Source organism: Heptranchias perlo, chromosome 32, assembly GCF_035084215.1.
Source record: "Heptranchias perlo isolate sHepPer1 chromosome 32, sHepPer1.hap1, whole genome shotgun sequence".
Taxonomy (NCBI): Eukaryota; Metazoa; Chordata; class Chondrichthyes; order Hexanchiformes; family Hexanchidae; genus Heptranchias; species Heptranchias perlo.
In genome coordinates, this window is record NC_090356.1 from 30,928,627 (window position 1) to 30,946,677 (window position 18,051).

The 18,051-nt window shown below is 43.7% G+C and overlaps 1 protein-coding gene across 2 annotated transcripts in view; it reads left to right on the plus strand.

Annotated features, from left to right (window-relative positions):
- Positions 1 to 539: 539 nt before the first annotated feature.
- Positions 540 to 18,051, plus strand: part of zbtb40 (zinc finger and BTB domain containing 40) — a 94,670-nt gene continuing 77,158 nt past the window's right edge. For both annotated transcript variants that reach the window (XM_067970689.1, XM_067970690.1), the window contains exons 1-3: positions 540 to 639; positions 4,381 to 5,197; positions 16,712 to 16,845. In XM_067970689.1, the coding sequence (XP_067826790.1) occupies positions 4,432 to 5,197; positions 16,712 to 16,845 (900 nt within the window). In that variant the 5' untranslated portion in view covers positions 540 to 639; positions 4,381 to 4,431. The remainder of the gene's footprint in view (positions 640 to 4,380; positions 5,198 to 16,711; positions 16,846 to 18,051) is intronic.

The window sequence follows — 18,051 nt, forward strand, 5'->3', positions numbered from 1 at the left end:
CCACCGGCGCACAGTGGCTGCAGTGTGTACCATCCACAGGATGCACTGCAGCAACTCACCAAGGCTTCTTCGACAGCACCTCCCAAACCCGCGACCTCTACCACCTAGAAGGACAAGAGCAGCAGGCGCATGGGAACAACACCACCTGCACGTTCCCCTCCAAGTCACACACCAGCCCGACTGGAAATATATCGCCGTTCCGTCATTGTCACTGGGTCAAAATCCTGGAACTCCCTTCCTAACAGCACTGTGGGAGAACCTTCACCACACGGACTGCAGCGGTTCAAGAAGGCGGCTCACCATCACCTTCTCAAGGGCAATTAGGGATGGGCAATAAATGCCGGCCTCGCCAGCGACGCCCACATCCCATGAACGAGTTAAAAAAAAACACACTGTTCCTATCCCTGACACTCTGTCCCGGTCCCTCACAGCCCACCCCTGTCGTTCACACTCCTTCTTGTCTCGCTCCATCTCTCCCTGTTCCTCACACTCTCTCCGCCACGTGACTGCAGGAGGCAGTGCTTCCGGTTGGGAGGTGACTCTGACCGGAAGTGGTGTGCGGCTGTCCGCCGGCCGGCCGCCGTGAGATGCCCGGGAGCGGAGAGCTGCGGAACGGGGGTGGCGGCGGGGCCAGGTCAGGTCAGTGCGTGGCGCGGAGAGGGGCGAGGTCCCGGCGGCTCCTGTCCGTCATCGTTACCGGGGTCCGGGCCCACCTAGCCCGTAGCTATTCAACTGCGGGGTCATCACAGCCGGGCCCTCCCCGTAACCCGGTCAACAGGCCGGGCTCAGGCCCCTTGCTGAAATCAGCAGAGCCCCGGGCTCCCGCCTGGGCCTCCCCCCCAGTCCATGTGGTCCCCGGGGGCCCGGCCTCGTTTAATGAGGCCCCGGGGATGTGGTTTCCGGGCTCCCAATCGCTACATCGCCTTAAAACCCAGCTCGGGCCGGGGCCTGGGGCCTGGGTCGCTGGTGACAGGAGGCACCGTCTGCAGCATCGCGTCAGGCAGCTCCTGTAGCGGCCCTGCCCGGTAATCCTACCGGCCGGGGAGGCAGTGACTCCAGCCCCAGCCCCGGGGGTGACCCGACCCGCGTCGGTACAAAGGCTGAGGTTCGTTAGTGACCAAGTCAGACCGATACTGGATTTACCCTGGGAGACTAGGCTGTAATTATCAATCTATTATACATTTTAATAAATGGGAAATTAATGATTTGTTATGTGGTGATTCGGTACCGTGTGTTTCCCACACGTTATTTTTGATTTTTGTCTCAGCAGATTGCTGCCATTGTTGACAGTCACTTGCAAATACTGGCCTAGTTAGTTGAATCTTTGTTGCCAGGGCTAAATTTCTTTCCCTCTGTTGCACTGGTGCACCAGAAGTTGACTATGTAGTGTTCTGTATCAAGGCTGTGATGAGGTTGGGAGCCGCACAGCTCTGGCAGAACTTGAACTGAGCGCCGGTGAGGAGTTATACTGATCCTGCTTTCTTAAAAAGATTATTGGTCTATGTGCAGTTGAACTATACTTCATTTTGCAGCGATTTGATATTTCGGGTATGCAGTTTATACTAGACATTTCACAACCACAGCATTCTGTTTGACCCTGAGCTAAGCTTCCAACCTCACATCCTCTCCGTCACAAAGACCGCCCACTTGCAGCTCCATAACATCGCCTACCTCGGCCCATACCATGGTCCAACAGCCCCTGGAACTCTCATTCATGCTTCACCTTTAGATTTGATTACTCTAATGCTCTCCTGGCCTCCACTTTCTGTTATCCCCAGCTCATCCTAACTATGCTGCCCGTGTCCCACCTGCTATCACCCCTGTCCTCGGTGACCCGCATTGGCTCCTGGTCCTCCAATTTAAAAGTTTCCTCTTGTTTAAATCTCTTCATGGCCTGATACCTTCCAACCTCTGTAACTTCCTCCAGCCTTACACCCCCCTCCCTGAATGCTCTGTTCCTCTGACTCTAGTCTTTTGTGCAACCCCCCAAACTTTGCCCCACCATTGGCAGCTGTGCCTTCAGTCATCGGGGTTCCATGTACTGAAATTCCCTCCTTAAACCCCTCTCCCTTTCCTCAAAACCCACCTCTTGGACCACGCTTTTGAATCAGTGTCTGATTTTTCTTACAGTTCTGTAAAGTGTCTTGGGATGTTTTTCTAGGTTAAAGGCATTATAAAATTCAAGATGTTATTGTATATTGAAGCTAGATTTCTGTTAATCTGTAACAAGTGCCAATTTTGCACGGGTTTTGTTTGCTTTGTGTTAGGGCAGTTGAGGATTGCGCCAACATGTTAGTTTCAGAACTGTGCTTTGACCAAATTTGCAGCCGTTCCATTTCTGAAAATGTCGTATAGTCAGGGTAACACACTTTGGTGTCACATCACTTCTCTTTCTCTTCCCCCTCTCCTCCTCTCCTAAGTCCTGGTTTGATTGTATAATTGTTATAATAGAGAGTGCTCTATTCAAAGTACCTTTGAACAGAACTATCTTCACAGCATTTAAGGTCAGGTTATGAAAAGCCAATTTAAATTCAGCAAACTTCCCTGGTTTAGTTAGCAGTTGCAGCTAAACAGAGAGAATTTCTAGCAACTGAAGCAGAATTGCAAGAATTCATTTTAGGGGTTTCCCCCTCTGGCAACTATTCCCGTTGAATAGGATCTTCTGTTTTATAAAGGAATGGAGATTCTACTGAATTGCTCCATAATTACTAAACATTATAAAACAGATATAAGCACAGTGGTTTCTGTTTTTTTCCCTCTTTCGAATTGCGGTTAAAGACAAATTCTGTACAAGCTCCCTTCTGTCCCCAGAATGACATCATGAATAATCTGTGCTGCTCTTGGTCCCCGTTTTCAGTTAAGTTGTATAAAAGATTTGCTCCTGCGCTGCCTCTAATAAATGTTTTAACACAGTAGGAAAGGGTGACTGCAACACATCAGCAAGTGTACAGATGCCTCCCCTTATAACATTTTAGTAATTTTAGTTCAATTCAGTAGCAAAGACTCCCTTTTTAGTCTAAAAAGAGCACTAAATTTTGCCATTTTATTCTGTGTCACATTGTGTTTATTGAGCTTATGTAAGAGGTAAGTTTATACACTGAGTCTGAAAGAACTTCACACACTTTTGTACTTTTGCAGTCCAATGACTGATTGAAGGATGTTGCTGGTGTGTTGTTTTGTTGGTATTGGTTGAGGGAGGAATGTTGGTAAGGTACAGAACTGCCTGCACTTTCAACACCTGAACACGCAAACAGAGCCTTGGTTTAATGTCCCACCTGAAGGATGGCACCTCCGACAGTGCAGCACTCCTTCAGTACTGCAGTAGAGTTTTAGTCTAGATTATATGTTTAAATCCTAATGACCAGAAGCAAGAGTCTACCAACTGCCGAACTAACCCACCTACATGGTTACACAATTACAGTAAGCGACACTCAGTCCTGTGCCTGCACTGCAGTTGTCCATAGTTACTAAATCCTGAAATCTCAAGAGAAGCAGTGAAAATTTTGAATTACTCATAAATATCAAAACAAAAATGTTGTCCTGTAAGTTCCTTTTAACTTTTCAGAGAATCCAAATAACGGCTTCAAATTCCTAACAGGTATCTCGCTTAAAGGCATTTCATTTAAAATGGCTTAAACGCTGGCATTTCACTTCTGAAATTCTTGATGATTATACTGTGAAGTATGATTTTAATAGTGCTCAAAATGAAAGCTAGACCTGCCAGACACACACGTGCAGTGGTTCAGTGCAAGTGGGAGCGTGACTGAGCACATGCCCGTGCCTGTACCTGCTTACTGCACCGTACAAGTTGTAACATTAGCTTGTAATGGAGCAAAAGATTAGGTTATAATTTTAACTGGTTCAGTTCTGGAGGTGAATTGACACTTGCAGCAGGTAATATTGCGGGTGGACAGTTCTGGTGCAAGTGATTGCTGAATGAGAATCTGCTGTGAGTGACATCAGACAGTATTTCAATATATGTTAAACAAAAGCAAAATACTGCAGATGATGCTGGAAATCTGAAATAGAAACAAAATGCTGGAAACACTCAGAAGTCAGGGCAGCATCTGTGGAGAGAGAAACAGTATTTCAGGTCGATGTCCTTTCATCAGAACCCTGTTCACCTTCATTGCCCCAGTTCTGATGAAAGGTCATCAACCTGAAACGTTAATTCTGTTTCTCTCTCCACTGATGCTGCCTGACCTGCTAAGTGTTTCCAACATTTTCAGTTGTTATTTCAATATATGTACTCTGATAAATATTTTTGTGGTAAACTGATTTGTTATGAAATGAGAATCAATTGTATTGATGTGTCGAGAGTAGTACAATTGTACTGATGTGTCATAAGGTTCATCCAAGATTTTTCTTTATTGTTTAAAGGTAGCGTCTGGAAGAGTGTTCCTGAGGAGAAGTTTGAAGCCTTCTGACACCATGGAGTTGCCAAACTACAGTAGGCAGCTCATGCAGCAGCTGTACACCCTGAGGAAAGAGGAGCAGTTCTGTGATTGCACCTTACTCATCGGAAACACTCAATTTAGAGCGCACAAACTAGTGCTGGCCGCCTCCAGTTTGCTGTTTAAATCTCTGCTGGACAACACGGACACAATTTCCATTGACCAGGCTGTTGTCTGCCCAGAAGAGTTTGCTATTCTTTTGGAGATGGTCTATACGGGAAAAGTTCCACCAGGGAAGCACAACTTCACAAAAGTGGTTTCTGTTGCTGACAATTTGCAGATGTTTGATATTGCTGTGAGCTGCAAGAACATAGTGGCAAACCTAATGAAACACAGTGTGGCAAATGAAATGCAGGTTTCTAGACCTGCTATAGATGAAGCTGTACAGGATCTTGTTGCTCAAAGTCCAGCGGACACAAATCAGCACTGCGCAGCCCAAGAATCAGACACAAATGTGGAGTCTGCTGCTGCTATCACTGAAATAGCCGAGGCAGCAGAACAAAACCTTTTTCTAGAAGGATTAAACTGTGCTGGCGCAGTAGGCTTTGAAGACACTGGAGGTGTACTTCCCTCTGAAGAAAATATTCTGTTTGTTGATCCAAAGCAAGATGCTGAGCACCAAGAAAGTTTACCAGAAAGCAATATCGATAACATCCAGGACGTTAGTAATTCCCCAGGTTGTACTGAGGGTGAAGAGATGGTTAGTGAGCCGCCCAGCAAGAGAGGGAAGCTCACAATACCAGGTACAACACTGGTGCTTGGGTCTGAATTTATCTGTAACCAAAGTCTCCAAATGATTATCAATGAAACAATGTTCAGTGAGTTTCAGTCAGTAAAAAAACGTAGGATTTATAGGAAAAGTCTCTCAACCTCTCCCAATCAGAGATGGCAAAGAGCCCTGACATGGTTGCTAAACCAACAATAAACAGGTGTGTGGCAGGTCCTGGTTCTTGTTTAATGGTTCAGGTCAGTTCTGTAACAATATTAATATGCCCTTGTCATTTATAGTTTTATTATTGGTTGACAACTTTGGGTATGACGTGGTGACCCTGGTGCTGTTACTTATATTCTGGGAATCAGGAATGCAATATTAGTAGGCAATGTTGAAATAATTCCCCAATTAAATAAACGAAAGAGCTTGAATTTTACATCCGCAGGATGTCCTAAACATAAGAACATAAAGCCAGTGAAGTACTTGTGAGGTGTAGTTACTGTTGTAATGTCAACAAAACTTGAATTCATATAGCATCTTTAATGTAGAAAAGTGTCCCAAGGCTCTTCACTGAGGTGTAATTTAAAAAAAAATGGATGCTGAGCCAAAGGAGGAGATATTAGGAGGGGTCAGCAAAAGCTTGGTTGGTTTTAAGGAGGGTCTTGAAGGAAGAGAGGGAATTGGAGAAATGGAGGGGCTTAAGGAGGGAATTCGAGTGTAGGGCCTGGGCGGCTGACGGCATGGTGGAGTAATGTGAGGGAGGACGCACAAGAGGCTAGAGACAGTGGAACAGAGAGTTTTGGGGGAGGTTACTGAGAGAGGAAGGCATGAAAAGGATTAAAATACAAGCATGAAAATTTTAAACCTGAAGAATTGGGGGACTGGGAGCCAATGTAGGACGACAAAGGCAGGGATGATGGCTAGCAGGACTTGATGCAGTCTTGGATACAGGCAGCAGAGTTTTGGATCAATGGAAGTTTACAGAGGGTGAGGAATGGGAGAGCATCGGATGAGGGTTTCAGCACAGATGGGCTGAGGTGGGGGTGGAAGGGAGCGATGTTACAGAGGTGGAAGTAGATGGCCTTTGTCATAGAGAAGATGTGGGGTCAAATAGGACACCGAAGTTGTGAACTGTCTGAGACATGGCTGGGGAGGGGAATGGAATGAATGGCATGAATGGCATAGGTATGGAGTTTGTGGTGGGGCTGAAGACGGTTTTGATCTTCCCAGTGTTTAACTGGGAAGAGAGGAAGTATACTGCTGGATCTAATAATGGGAAATGAACCAGAACAAGTAAGAGAAGTAAGCATAGGGGAACATCTAGGCAATAACATAAGAACATAAGAAATAGAAGCAGGAGTAGGCCAATCGGCTCCTCGAGCCTGCTCCGCCATTCAATAAGATCATGGCTGATCTGATCTTAACCTCAAATCTAAATTCATGTCCAATTTCCTGCCCGCTCCCCGTAACCCCTAATTCCCTTTACTTCTAGGAAACTGTCTATTTCTGTTTTAAATTTATTTAATGATGTAGCTTCCACAGCTTCCTGGGGCAGCAAATTCCACAGAGCATCGGATGAGGGTTTCAGCGCAGATGGGCTGAGGTTGACAATAACGATCACAACATAATAAGGTTTAAGATAAAGATTGAGAAGGACATTAGTAAGACAATAACCAAAGTAATAAATTGGAAAAAATGATTTTCATGGGATGAGAATGGAACGAGGGAAAATAAACTGGAAAAGTTTACTGATAAACGAAGAACTAGAACAGCGGTGGGAAACATTTAAAACGGTGATCAGTAAAGTCCAGGAGAAATATACCTTAATAAAAAACAAGGACAAACTAGCCAGTAATGACACACCATGGATGTATAAAGAAATAAGGGCAAAATTGAAACTGAAGAGAACGGCAAATACTAAGTACGTAGACAACAAAGGAGAGAATGACAAAAGGGAATACGAAAAGGTTAGGAAAGAAGTTTTTAAAAAAAACATTTAGGAAGGCAAAGAGAAACTACTAAATTAAATTATCAAGGAACATAAAAAGAAATAGTAAAGTATTCCACAGACACACAAATAATAAAAGAAAAATCAGGATAGGGATAGGGCCACTAAGGGATACACATGAGAAATTCATAGGTAATGACAGTGAAATGGCAGAAATATTAAATAATTACTTTGCCTCAATATTTATCACGGAGACATACACGGTGGGCATGACATTAGAAGAAGATCAAAACAGATATAAAGAGATTTAAGATAGAAAGGGGGGAGATAATTGATAAACTAATCAAACTTAGAGAGGATAAAACCCCTGGCCTGGATGGATTGCATCCGTGCGTATTCAAAGAAGTTAGGGAAGAGATAGCAGAGGCAGAATTACATATATATATAAATTCATTGGAAAAGGGAATAGTGCCCGAGAATTGGCGAACAGCGAATGTGATTCCTATATTTAAAAAAGAGATAGAACAAGTCAAGGGAACTATAGACCAATCAGCTTAACATTGTAAAAGATGCAATAGAAAAACATCTAGAAACTGAAAATATAATAAAGAATAGGCAGCATGGATTTCAAAAGGGAAGGACATGCTTGACCAACCTTTTTGAATCCTTTGAAGAAGTAACACAGAGAGTAGACAAGGGTAATGCAGTAACTGTAATATATTTGGATTTTCAAAAGGCCTTCGATAAGTTACCACATAGTAGACTCGTGACTAAGGTCAGGGCATGTGGAGTCAGGGGACAGGTAGAATGGATAGCAAGCTGGCTATCAAACAGAGTAGGGATTAAAGATAGTTCTTCAGACTGACAAAAGGTGTGAAGTGGTATCCCACAAGGATTGGTGCTGGGACCACTGTTGTTCACCATTTACATAAACGATATGGACTCTGGAATCAGAACTGCAATTTCAAAATTTGCGGACGAAACCAAATTGGGGGGAGTACTTAATACCGAGGAAGACTGCAACAAAATACAGGAAGACATCAATAAACTTGCAGCATAAGTGTGTAATTGGCAAGTGAATTTCAATATAGATAAGTGTAAGGTATTACATTTTGGTAGGAAGAATAAGGGGGCCACATACTGCTTGGATAATCAGAGTCTAAAGGGGGTAGAGGGGCAGAGGAATCTGGGGGTACAAATACACAAATCACTAAAAATAGTGACGCAGGTTAATAAAGCCATTTTAAAAAAACAAGCCAAGCACTGGGGTTCATTTCTAGAGGGATAGATTTGAAAAGCAGAGAAGTTATGTTAAACTTGTATAGAACCTTGGTTAGACCACACTTGGAGTACTGTGAACAGTTCTGGTCTCCATATTATAAAAAGGATATAGAGGCACTGGAGCAGGTACAAAAAAGATTTACTAGGATGATACCAGAATTGAGAGGTTATACCTATCAGAAAAGATTGAACAGGCTGGGGCTCTTTTCTCTAGAAAAGAGAAGACTGAGGATGACCTGATAGAGGTCTTTAAAATTATGAAAGGGTTTGATAAGGTAGACGTAGAGAAGATATTTCCACTTGCAGGGGAGACCAGAACCAGGGACCGTAAATATAAGATAGTCACTAATAAATCCAATAGGGAATTCAGGATAAACTTCTTTATCCAGAGAGTGGTTAGAATGTGGAACTCACTACCACAAGGAGTAGCTGAGGTGACTAGCATAGATACATTTAAGGGGAAGCTAGATAAACACATGAGGGAGAAAGGAATAGAACAATATGCTGATGGGGTTAGATGAAGTAGGGAAGGAGGAGACTCGTGTGGTACATAAACTCCGGCATGGTCCTGTTTCTGTGCTGTACATTCTATGTAATTCTGCGTAACTGGATGAATTTGCAGCTCGGCCAAAACTGGATGTTAGAAAAGCAGACTGACCGCATAGAAGCGGTGGAGAGGTAGAGCTGGGTGTTAGCAGAATGCATGTGGAAGCTGACCCCAGTTTGCCAAGGAGCAGGGTGTAGATGAGGAAGAGGAGTGGGCCAAAGATAGAACCTTGGGGGACTCGGGTTAAGAGTGGAGGCAGGAGGAAAAGCCATTGCTGGAGATGCTGTGGCTGAGATCAAGTAGGTAAGAGTGGAAAGAAGTGAGGGCAGTCCCATGGAGCTGGACAATGGAAAGAGGTGTTGGAAGGGGATGGTGTGGTAAGCTTTGTCAGGGGCTGCTGAGCATTCAAGGAGGGATATTGCATTGTGGTAGTGGTGCCAGAGAATGTCATTTGTGACTTTGGTTAGGGCTGATTTGTGCAGCAGCGTGGAAGAGATTCTTACTAGAGTTGCGGAAGAAATGGATTTGGGATGTGACAACATGTTCAAGAACTTGAGAGAAAATGGAGCTTGGAGACGGAGTGGTAGTTTGCAAGGATGGAAGGGTCGAAGGTGGATGTTTTGAAAAGGGTGTGATGTGGTTTTTAAAGGGAGGGGAACAGTCCCTGAGGAGAGGGAAGCATTTACAATGTTAGCTATTATGGGGGCTGGGAATGGAAGTGGGTGGTCAATGATTTAGTGGGAATCGGGTCAAGGGAGCAGGTGCTGGGTCTTCTCGAGGACATGAGCACAAAGAGAGCATGGAGGTAGGGATGGGAGAGAAACTAGAGAGAGGTGAGCGTTCAGAGGAAGGTCAGGGGACCTGGGGGGAGTTTGGGCTTAGTGAGAAAAGGGAAGGGGAAGCAGCAGCATAGGCAGCTGAATGGATAGTCTTTGGTGACAAAAAAGTCCATGAGCTCCTTGCACTTTTTGGAGGCGAAGCTGGAGGGGGTGGGGGGAAAGAGAGTGTTTTAACGGGATAGTAGGTTGTGGAGTAAAGAAGCTGGGTGTTACCTCTGCTGACCAGGATGATCCTGAAGTAGTAGTCGATCTTGGCAGAGGAGAGTGAGGCCCAGTATGCCTGATGTGGTCTAGCCAAATCTAGTAATGGATGGCTATGCCAGTAGTTCGCCAGTTACGCTCAAGTCTGCAAACGTGGCAGCACATATGTGCACGGCAAGATCCCACAAACAACAATGGGATCAATTATCTGATAATTTGTTTTTAGTGGTGGTGGTTAAGGAATAAATATTGAACTCTCCTGTTTTTCTTCAACTATTGCCATGAGATCTTTTATGTCCACCTGAACCAGCAGATAGGGTTTCGGTTTGATGTCTCACCCAAAAGGTGGCACCTTCAACAATGCAGTACTGAGGGACTGCTACACTGGAGTGTCTATCCAGACTATGTGCTCAAGTCTCGAGCCAAGGCTGACCTGCGCTACCTCATTGCTCTAGCAAAGAGCTCGTGCAGATACGATGAGCCAAATGGCCTCCACTTGTGCCGTAAATTTATACGGGTTCATGGTTCTTCTAACAGGATCTTTTCTTAGGCACCGTTTTCAAAATTGTGAACCATTTTAAAATTATAAGGTCCAAAGAGAAGCTTGCCAGCTCTACGTGTGAACTGGTAAACTGGCTGGTATCATAAGTTGAGTAGACAGTACAAGGCGCATGGTTAAGATTCAGTTATTGTTGGAACTCTTAAATGCACGCTGAAGGAACTTTGCACATTACACAAGTGCAGTCAACTGGAGGAGTGCAGGTCTCCCTCTGTTGGCCATACTCTAGTTCTGTAACATCGTAGATGATGAAATGTGGGTCGATGAATGTACTGCTGGATTCAAGGAGGCTGGATTCAAGGAGGAACCCTAACCCTAACCCTAACTTTCAGGTCCCTGTGTTTCCACTAATGAGCAATTCCACAGTGGAGTCCAGTGTGACCAGCTCCCAAGTAAAACTCTCAGAGGCTGCTCTGCCCAGACAGGAACAGTAAAAATAGGCATTATAAAAGCACCTGTGTTGTGGAATGTAATACTGGATTGAGGAAGAAAAGTTAGCCCAGTAATGAGATTCTGTCCCTAAATGTTTTCACCGTGCTGTGTATAGATGTGATACTGTTGAACATGCTGAGGTATAACATCATTACTACACTGCTTGCTTTCCCCACCCTCATTCAATTAAGATACTTCTCCTTTGATCCTAACCAGCCTGTCTAAGTGCAATATTAACTATCCAGTGAACACCTAGTCAGAGTCTACAGTTAGATTCAACTGTCAGTTGGTGAAATTGTCTTTGAGTAGACAGTAATGCAAGTTTGATAATAAAGTTGAAGGATTGAGGGTTTCAGATAGGCTCGAATGACAAGTGTTCTGCAGCGATTTAATTCTCATTATTCCATGCTGTGAAATAGCATTCTGAATATCTGCAGAAAGTTCATTGTAATTCAAATAGGACCTGATCTTAAAGAGGGCTTTGCCCTACCAAATAGGGTGGAATGGTTTGATTATCCATCATTCATTGTCATTATAGGACAGTGCTATGCTTGTATGTACCAGTGTGCTGCACCATGGGATGCTAGAGTGTTGAATGCTTCTTAATGATCTTCGGCAGGATATTGAGGTCGAGTTGAGCAGACGACAGGGTGAACTAGGGTAAACTATTCCTCTCCTACCAGTAGAAATCTTTTAAAAAAATATATATTTTTGTGATAAAACTTTTTGTGTCTGATGTGTAGGTTGAGCCTGTTGTCTGCATCAGGGCTACCTTCTTCCCCATTTGCTGTTTGGATCTCTGTTTAGCAGCCCACTGTCCTCATCGTTGTTTGAATCACTGTTGAACAACTAACTGTCCGGGAGCTGTCCAGGATTGCTGATGAGCCTACTCTAGAGAAAATGTTGAAAGTGAAAAGAGAGAGAGACCGACCCTGTTGAGTGGGAGGTAGATGCAGTTACCTGCCCCTAATTAAAACATTCAATCGTGGAAGAATTTGCCTTGGAGTGTTGGCCATTAAGATGTGATATGGCAAATATCTATTTTGGCCTCTGCTTCAGAAGGGTCAATGGTACCACACTTGGCCTGTACACCCGGTGCAGACCTTGATGTTGGCTGTTAAGCAGCATGTAATCTGACTCGGCCTATCTTGGCCAGCCATTCTTGGAGGTTTTGAGGCTGATACATTAAACTAAGGCCCCGTCTGCCCCTCAGGTGGATGTAGAAGATCCCATGGCGCTATTTTGAAGAAGAACAGGGGAGTTTTCCTGGTGCCCTGGCCAATATTTATCCAATCAACATCACCACGGCAGATTATCTGGTCATTTATCTCATTGCTGTCTGTGGGACCTTGCTGTTTTCAAATTGGCTGCCATATTTGCCTACTTTACAACAGTGACTACACTTCAAAAGTACTTTGTTGGCTGTGAAGCACTTTGGGACATTCTGAGGATGAGAAGGGTGTTGTATAAATGCAGGTTCTTTCTTCTTACTGACTCAATGCCTTGTAATTTTCTGATTCAGATGGAGAGAGGGGTGAAGTGATGTGGTTTTCTGGCACTCTGATCCTTCCTGGGATGATTAATACCAAAATAGCGTTAGTTTAGGGTGTAGCCCTATGGGGTGTAGAACTGTAATGTAACTGCGGAGTGAAGTTGCTGACATTGCATTTTGGGGAGCGATGTGAGACTGTCTTGAAGAGGTAGCCACAGACTGCTCGGGCCTCACACTGACTGAGGTATAACTGCGGCTAGTGCAAAATGAACTTTAAGAAGTTCCAAGATGGTAAAATTTTAATGTGTTTCGTGATTTGTCACACTAGCTCTTCATCCATTTTAAAAAAAGTAACCAGATTTTAGATGATGGTGAACTGGACTGCATTTATGCGATTGGAGGACAGTGTCAAACTGGCAGTGTTCTGCCAGCTCTGATGTGGTATTCTATGTCAGTAGCACAATACCTTATGTGAATGAATGCCCTGTACTAGCAGACACTTTACAGTGGCTTGGTTGCATTGTACTTTCACAATCTGTATTTTCTGCTGTCCCTTTCACACATTCTTTAATTTATTGAGAAATGCCATGAAAATTCTACACTTGGCTTGAAATATGGGCTGGGGGAATTGGAAGGGAAAGAAATATCTTTCCAATACTGATGAAAATAGTTTTCAGTAAAAGTATTTTTCTTTCTGTCAGCGCTCGGATATATGCAAGTGAAAATGAACCAGTGACATTTCTGTGCTTCAGCATTCTTAACTTACCAACCTAAAGGGAACACTAAAGTCTTTTATCAATTTATAAAGAGTAAAAGGATAGGCAAAGCAAGGAGGGCTGTGGATGTTCAGTTGTTGGGTATGTTCAAGACTGAGATTGACAGATTTTTGGACACCAAGGGAATCAAGGGATGTGGGGATAGGACGATAAAGTGGAGGTAGAGGAAGAAGATCAGCCATAATCTTATTGAATGGCAGAGCAGGCTCGCAGGGCCGTATGGCCTACTCCTGTTTCTATTTCTTATGTTCTTATCACTGGTTAGGCCTCAACTGGAGTATTGTGTCCAATCCTATGCACTACACTTTAGGAAGGATGTCAAGGCCTTGGGGAGGGTGCAGAGGAGATTTACCAGAATGGTACCAGGATGAGGGACTTGTGAAGAGACTGGAGAAGCTGGGATTGTTCTCCTTAGAGCAACGATGGTTAAGGGGAGATTCAATAGAAGTGTCCAAAATTATGAAGGGATTTGATGGAGTAAATAAGGAGAAACTTGGCAGGGGGCTGGGCATCAGAATATAGCATTAAAAAGGAGAAACAAGGTGCACAAAGAATTGGGAGAGACAGATAGCACTAGAATAAGAAATAAGCCACCAACTAATTGGAAGCATATAGAGGAGCAAATTTGTAGGGAAATTAGAGAGGTGCAAAAACTATAGAGTAGTGATAATGGGGGTTTTCAACTATCCTAATATAGACTGGGATAGTAATAGTGTAAAGGGCAAAGAGGGGAAGGAATTTCTGGATTGTGTTCCGGGGAACTTTCTTGATCAGTATGTTTCCATTCCAACGAGGAAGGAGGCATTGCTGGATCTGGTTCTGGGGAATGAGGTGGGTCAAGTGAAGCAAGTGCCAGTGGGGGAACATTTAGGGAACAGTGATCATAGTATCATAAGGTTTAGATTGTTTATGGAAATGGACAAGGAGCAATCTAGAGTAAAAATAATGAATTGGTGGAGTGGGTTGAGAACGGATCTGGTCCGGGTAAATTGGAATCAAAGATTGGCAAGCAAAATTGTAATTGAACAATGGGTGGCCTTTAAAGAGGAGATGGTTTGGGTACAGTCTAGGTGCATTCCCACAAGGGGAAAAGGTAGGGCAACTAAAGTCAGAGCTCCCTGGATGATGAAAGAGATAGAGAATAAGATGAAGTAGAAAAAGGGGCCGTATGGAAGATGTCATAGAAAATAGGAATAGGAGTAGGCCATTTGGCCCTTCGAGCCTGCTCCACCATTCAATATGATCATGGCTGATCCTCTATCTCAATACCATATTCCCGATCTCTCCCCATACCCCTTGATGCCTTTTGTGTCTAGAAATCTATCTAACTCCTTCTTAAATATATTCAGTGACTTGGCCTCCACAGCCTTCTGTAGTAGAGAATTCCACAGGTTTACCACCCTCTGAGTGAAGAAATTTCTCCTCATCTCAGTCCTAAATATCCTACCCCGTATCCTGAGACTATGACCCCTTGATCTGGACCCCCTAGCCAGGGGAAATATCGGCCTTGCATCCAGTGTGTCTAGCCCTGTCAGAATTTTATATGTTTCAATGAGATCCCCTCTCATTCTTCTAAACTCGGGCGAGTCGACCCAATCTCTCCTCATATAAACTAAATGGTACAATTCTAAAGGGGATGCAGGAACAGAAGAGACCTGGGGGTAAGTGTGCACAAATCTTTGAAGGTGGCAGGACAGGTTGAGAAAGTGGTTAAAAAAGGATAGGGGATCCTAGGCTTTATAAATAGAGGCATAGAGTATAAAAGCAATGAAGTTATGTTGAACCTTTATAAAATACTGGTTCGGCCACAACTGGAGTATTGTGTCCAATTATGGGCACTGCACTTTAGGAAGGATGTGAAGGCCTTAGAGAGGATGCTGAACACATTTACTAGCATGATTCCAGGGATGAAGGACTTCAGTTACATGGATAGACTGGAGAAGCTGATGATCTCCTTAGATCAGAGAAGGTTAAGAGGAGATTCGATAGAAGTGTTTGAAATCATGAAGAGTTTAGATAAAGTAAATAAAGAGAAACTGTTCCCATTGGCAGAAGGGCCAAGAACCAGAGGACACAGATTTAAGGTGATTGGCAAAAGAACCAAAAGGCGTCATGAGGAACAGCTTTTTAATGCAGCAATTATGATCTGGAATGCGCTGCCTGAAAGGGTGGTGGAAGCAGATTCAATCGTGGCTTTCAAAAAGGAATTGGATAAATATTTGAAGGGAAAAAATTTGCAGGGCTACATGGGAATGGGACTAACTGGATTGCTCTTAAAAAGCCGGCATGGGCTCGATGGGCTGAATGGCCTCCTTCTGCTCTGTAACCATTCTATGAAACTATTTCCACTGGCAGGAGGGTCAGTAACCAGAGGACACAGATTTAAAATAATTGACAAAGGAATCAGGGGAGATGAGACTTCTTTTTAACGCAGCGAGTTGTTGTGATCTGGAATACACTGCCTGAAAAGCAGATTTAACATTAACTTCAAGATGATGAATACTGATGTTGTGTAACGGTGCAGATAGGGTACAAGATTAGGGTTGGTGTGAACTGTAAATCGAGACATGGCGCACCTGACTGGAGCAAAACGGAGCGAGATTCCTTGGAGATAATAGTCCTTCACTACTTTGGTTTGGTGCCACGTTGTGTTTGAATCCGACGCAATATGAATCTAGCCCCCTGCCAATTGCTCAGGGACCTCCTGGGCACTTCTTAAAACATACCTGACCTGAATTTAAATATTTATGGAGGATGGATTCTCCTTTCTGTGGTCTGTAAAGATTTTCATTTCTGTCTGGAGAACTCGCTGCATGTGTGTATTCAGGAACACTCAAGGCTCCGTCTTTGCAGACTATAAGATTTCCAGTTAAGACAGGAGCCAAGCAATAGAAACAATTCTGCCTGGCTGGAATCCAAAACTTTGTTCCTGGTCTAAGATCACGAGCTGCAGTGTAATAGTTTCTGTGTGTTCGAGGTTCCGTTGTTCACCTTGGGCACCCACATTGGCTGGTTAAAAGGCAACTGCAAATGCTCTTTTTTTAGCTAATCAAGTGCCAGAACTATAAAGATTGAGGTAGTTATGTCATAGTTACAACCAGGTTAGTATCTTACACATTAACACAGTGCAGTTCTCACCTGTCTGATCAGCCCTGGGATGAGGTAATTAATCAGTGGTGAGGACAAGTTAATGCACATCATGATATTGTTTTCATGAATACTTTCACTTCAAATGGCTAAATGTTAACAGGTTTAGTATTTTTTTCAAAATCTGCAAGACATTGACATGGGTCTTGAGCGGTCAGTTTTTGGAGCATTAGGTGAGTGTATACTCTATAGATTTGTTATACGTGATTACATTTACCTGCTGTGTTTGTGCCACATTTAGCTTGTGCCAAACTTAATTCAATTTTGCCATAATAACATTCAATTTCTGCAGCAGTAATGCTGTGTTTGTCTCTTTTGGGCAGAAGACCTCAGGAATCTCACAGAACAGGAGTTCCTCTTGCAGCATAAAAATGATCTTGCAGAGGCTGTCCAGGACCTACAGGCTCTAGTGGATTCTGTGACTAAATGTGATGACATCCCAATGCCAGAGAAAAAGGTATTAATCTATATTTTTTAATATCTGCTTTTTAAATGATTGATTGTTTTCTTTTCCCCATTTGCCCTCTCTTTAGGAACATCGGAACAGGAGTAGGCCATTTAGCCCCTCGAGCCTGTTCCACCATTCAATGAGATGAAGGTTGATCTGTGACCCAACTCCATATATCCACCGTAGCCCCATATCCCTTAAGACCTTTGGTTAACAAAAATCTATCAATCTCAGATTTAAAATTAACAACTGCCGTTTGCAGAAGAGAGTTCCAAACTTCTACCACCCTTTGTGTGTAGAAGTGTTTCCTAACTTCACTCCTGAAAGTCTTGGCTCTAATTTTTAGGCTATGTCCTAGACTCCCCAACCAGTGGAAATGGTTTCTCTCTATCTACCCTATCAGTTCCCCTTAATATCTTAAAAACTTTGATCAAATTACCACTTAATCTTCTAAATTCCAGGGAATACAACCCTATTTTGTGTAATCTCGCCTCGTAATTTAACCTTTGGAGTCCAGATATCATTCTAGTAAATCTATGCTGCACTCCCTCCAAGGCCAATATATCCTTTCTGCAGTACTCCAGGTGTGGTCTAACCAGGGCTTTGTATAGCTGTAGCATAACTTCTTACCCCCTTGTATTCTAGTCCTCTAGATATAAAGGCCAGTTTTCCATTAGCCTTTTTGATTATTTTCAGTACCTGTCCATGACATTTTAATGATCTATGTACATGGACCCCTAAGTCTCTTTGGACCTCCACAGTTTTGAGCTTTTCACCATTTAGAAAGTACTCTGATCTATCCTTTTTAGGTCCAAAGTGGATGACCTCACACTTATTTTATTTGTTCATGGGATGTGGGTGTCGCTGGCGAGACCAGCATTTATTGCCCATCCCTAATTGCCCTTGAGAAGGTGGTGGTGAGCCGATGCCTTGAACCGCTGTAGTCCGTGTGGTGAAGGTTCTCCCACAGTGCTGTTAGGAAGGGAGTTCCAGGATTTTGACCCAGCGATGATGAAGGAACGACGATATATTTCCAAGTTGGGATGGTGTGTGACTTGGAGGGGAACGTGCAGGTGGTGTTTGTTCCCATGTGCCTGCTGCCCTTGTCCTTCTAGGTGGTAGAGGTCGCCGGTCTGGGAGGTGCTGTCGAAGAAGCCTTGGTGAGTTGCTGCAGTGCAGGAGGGCGAGTTGCTGCATCCTGTGGATGGTACACAC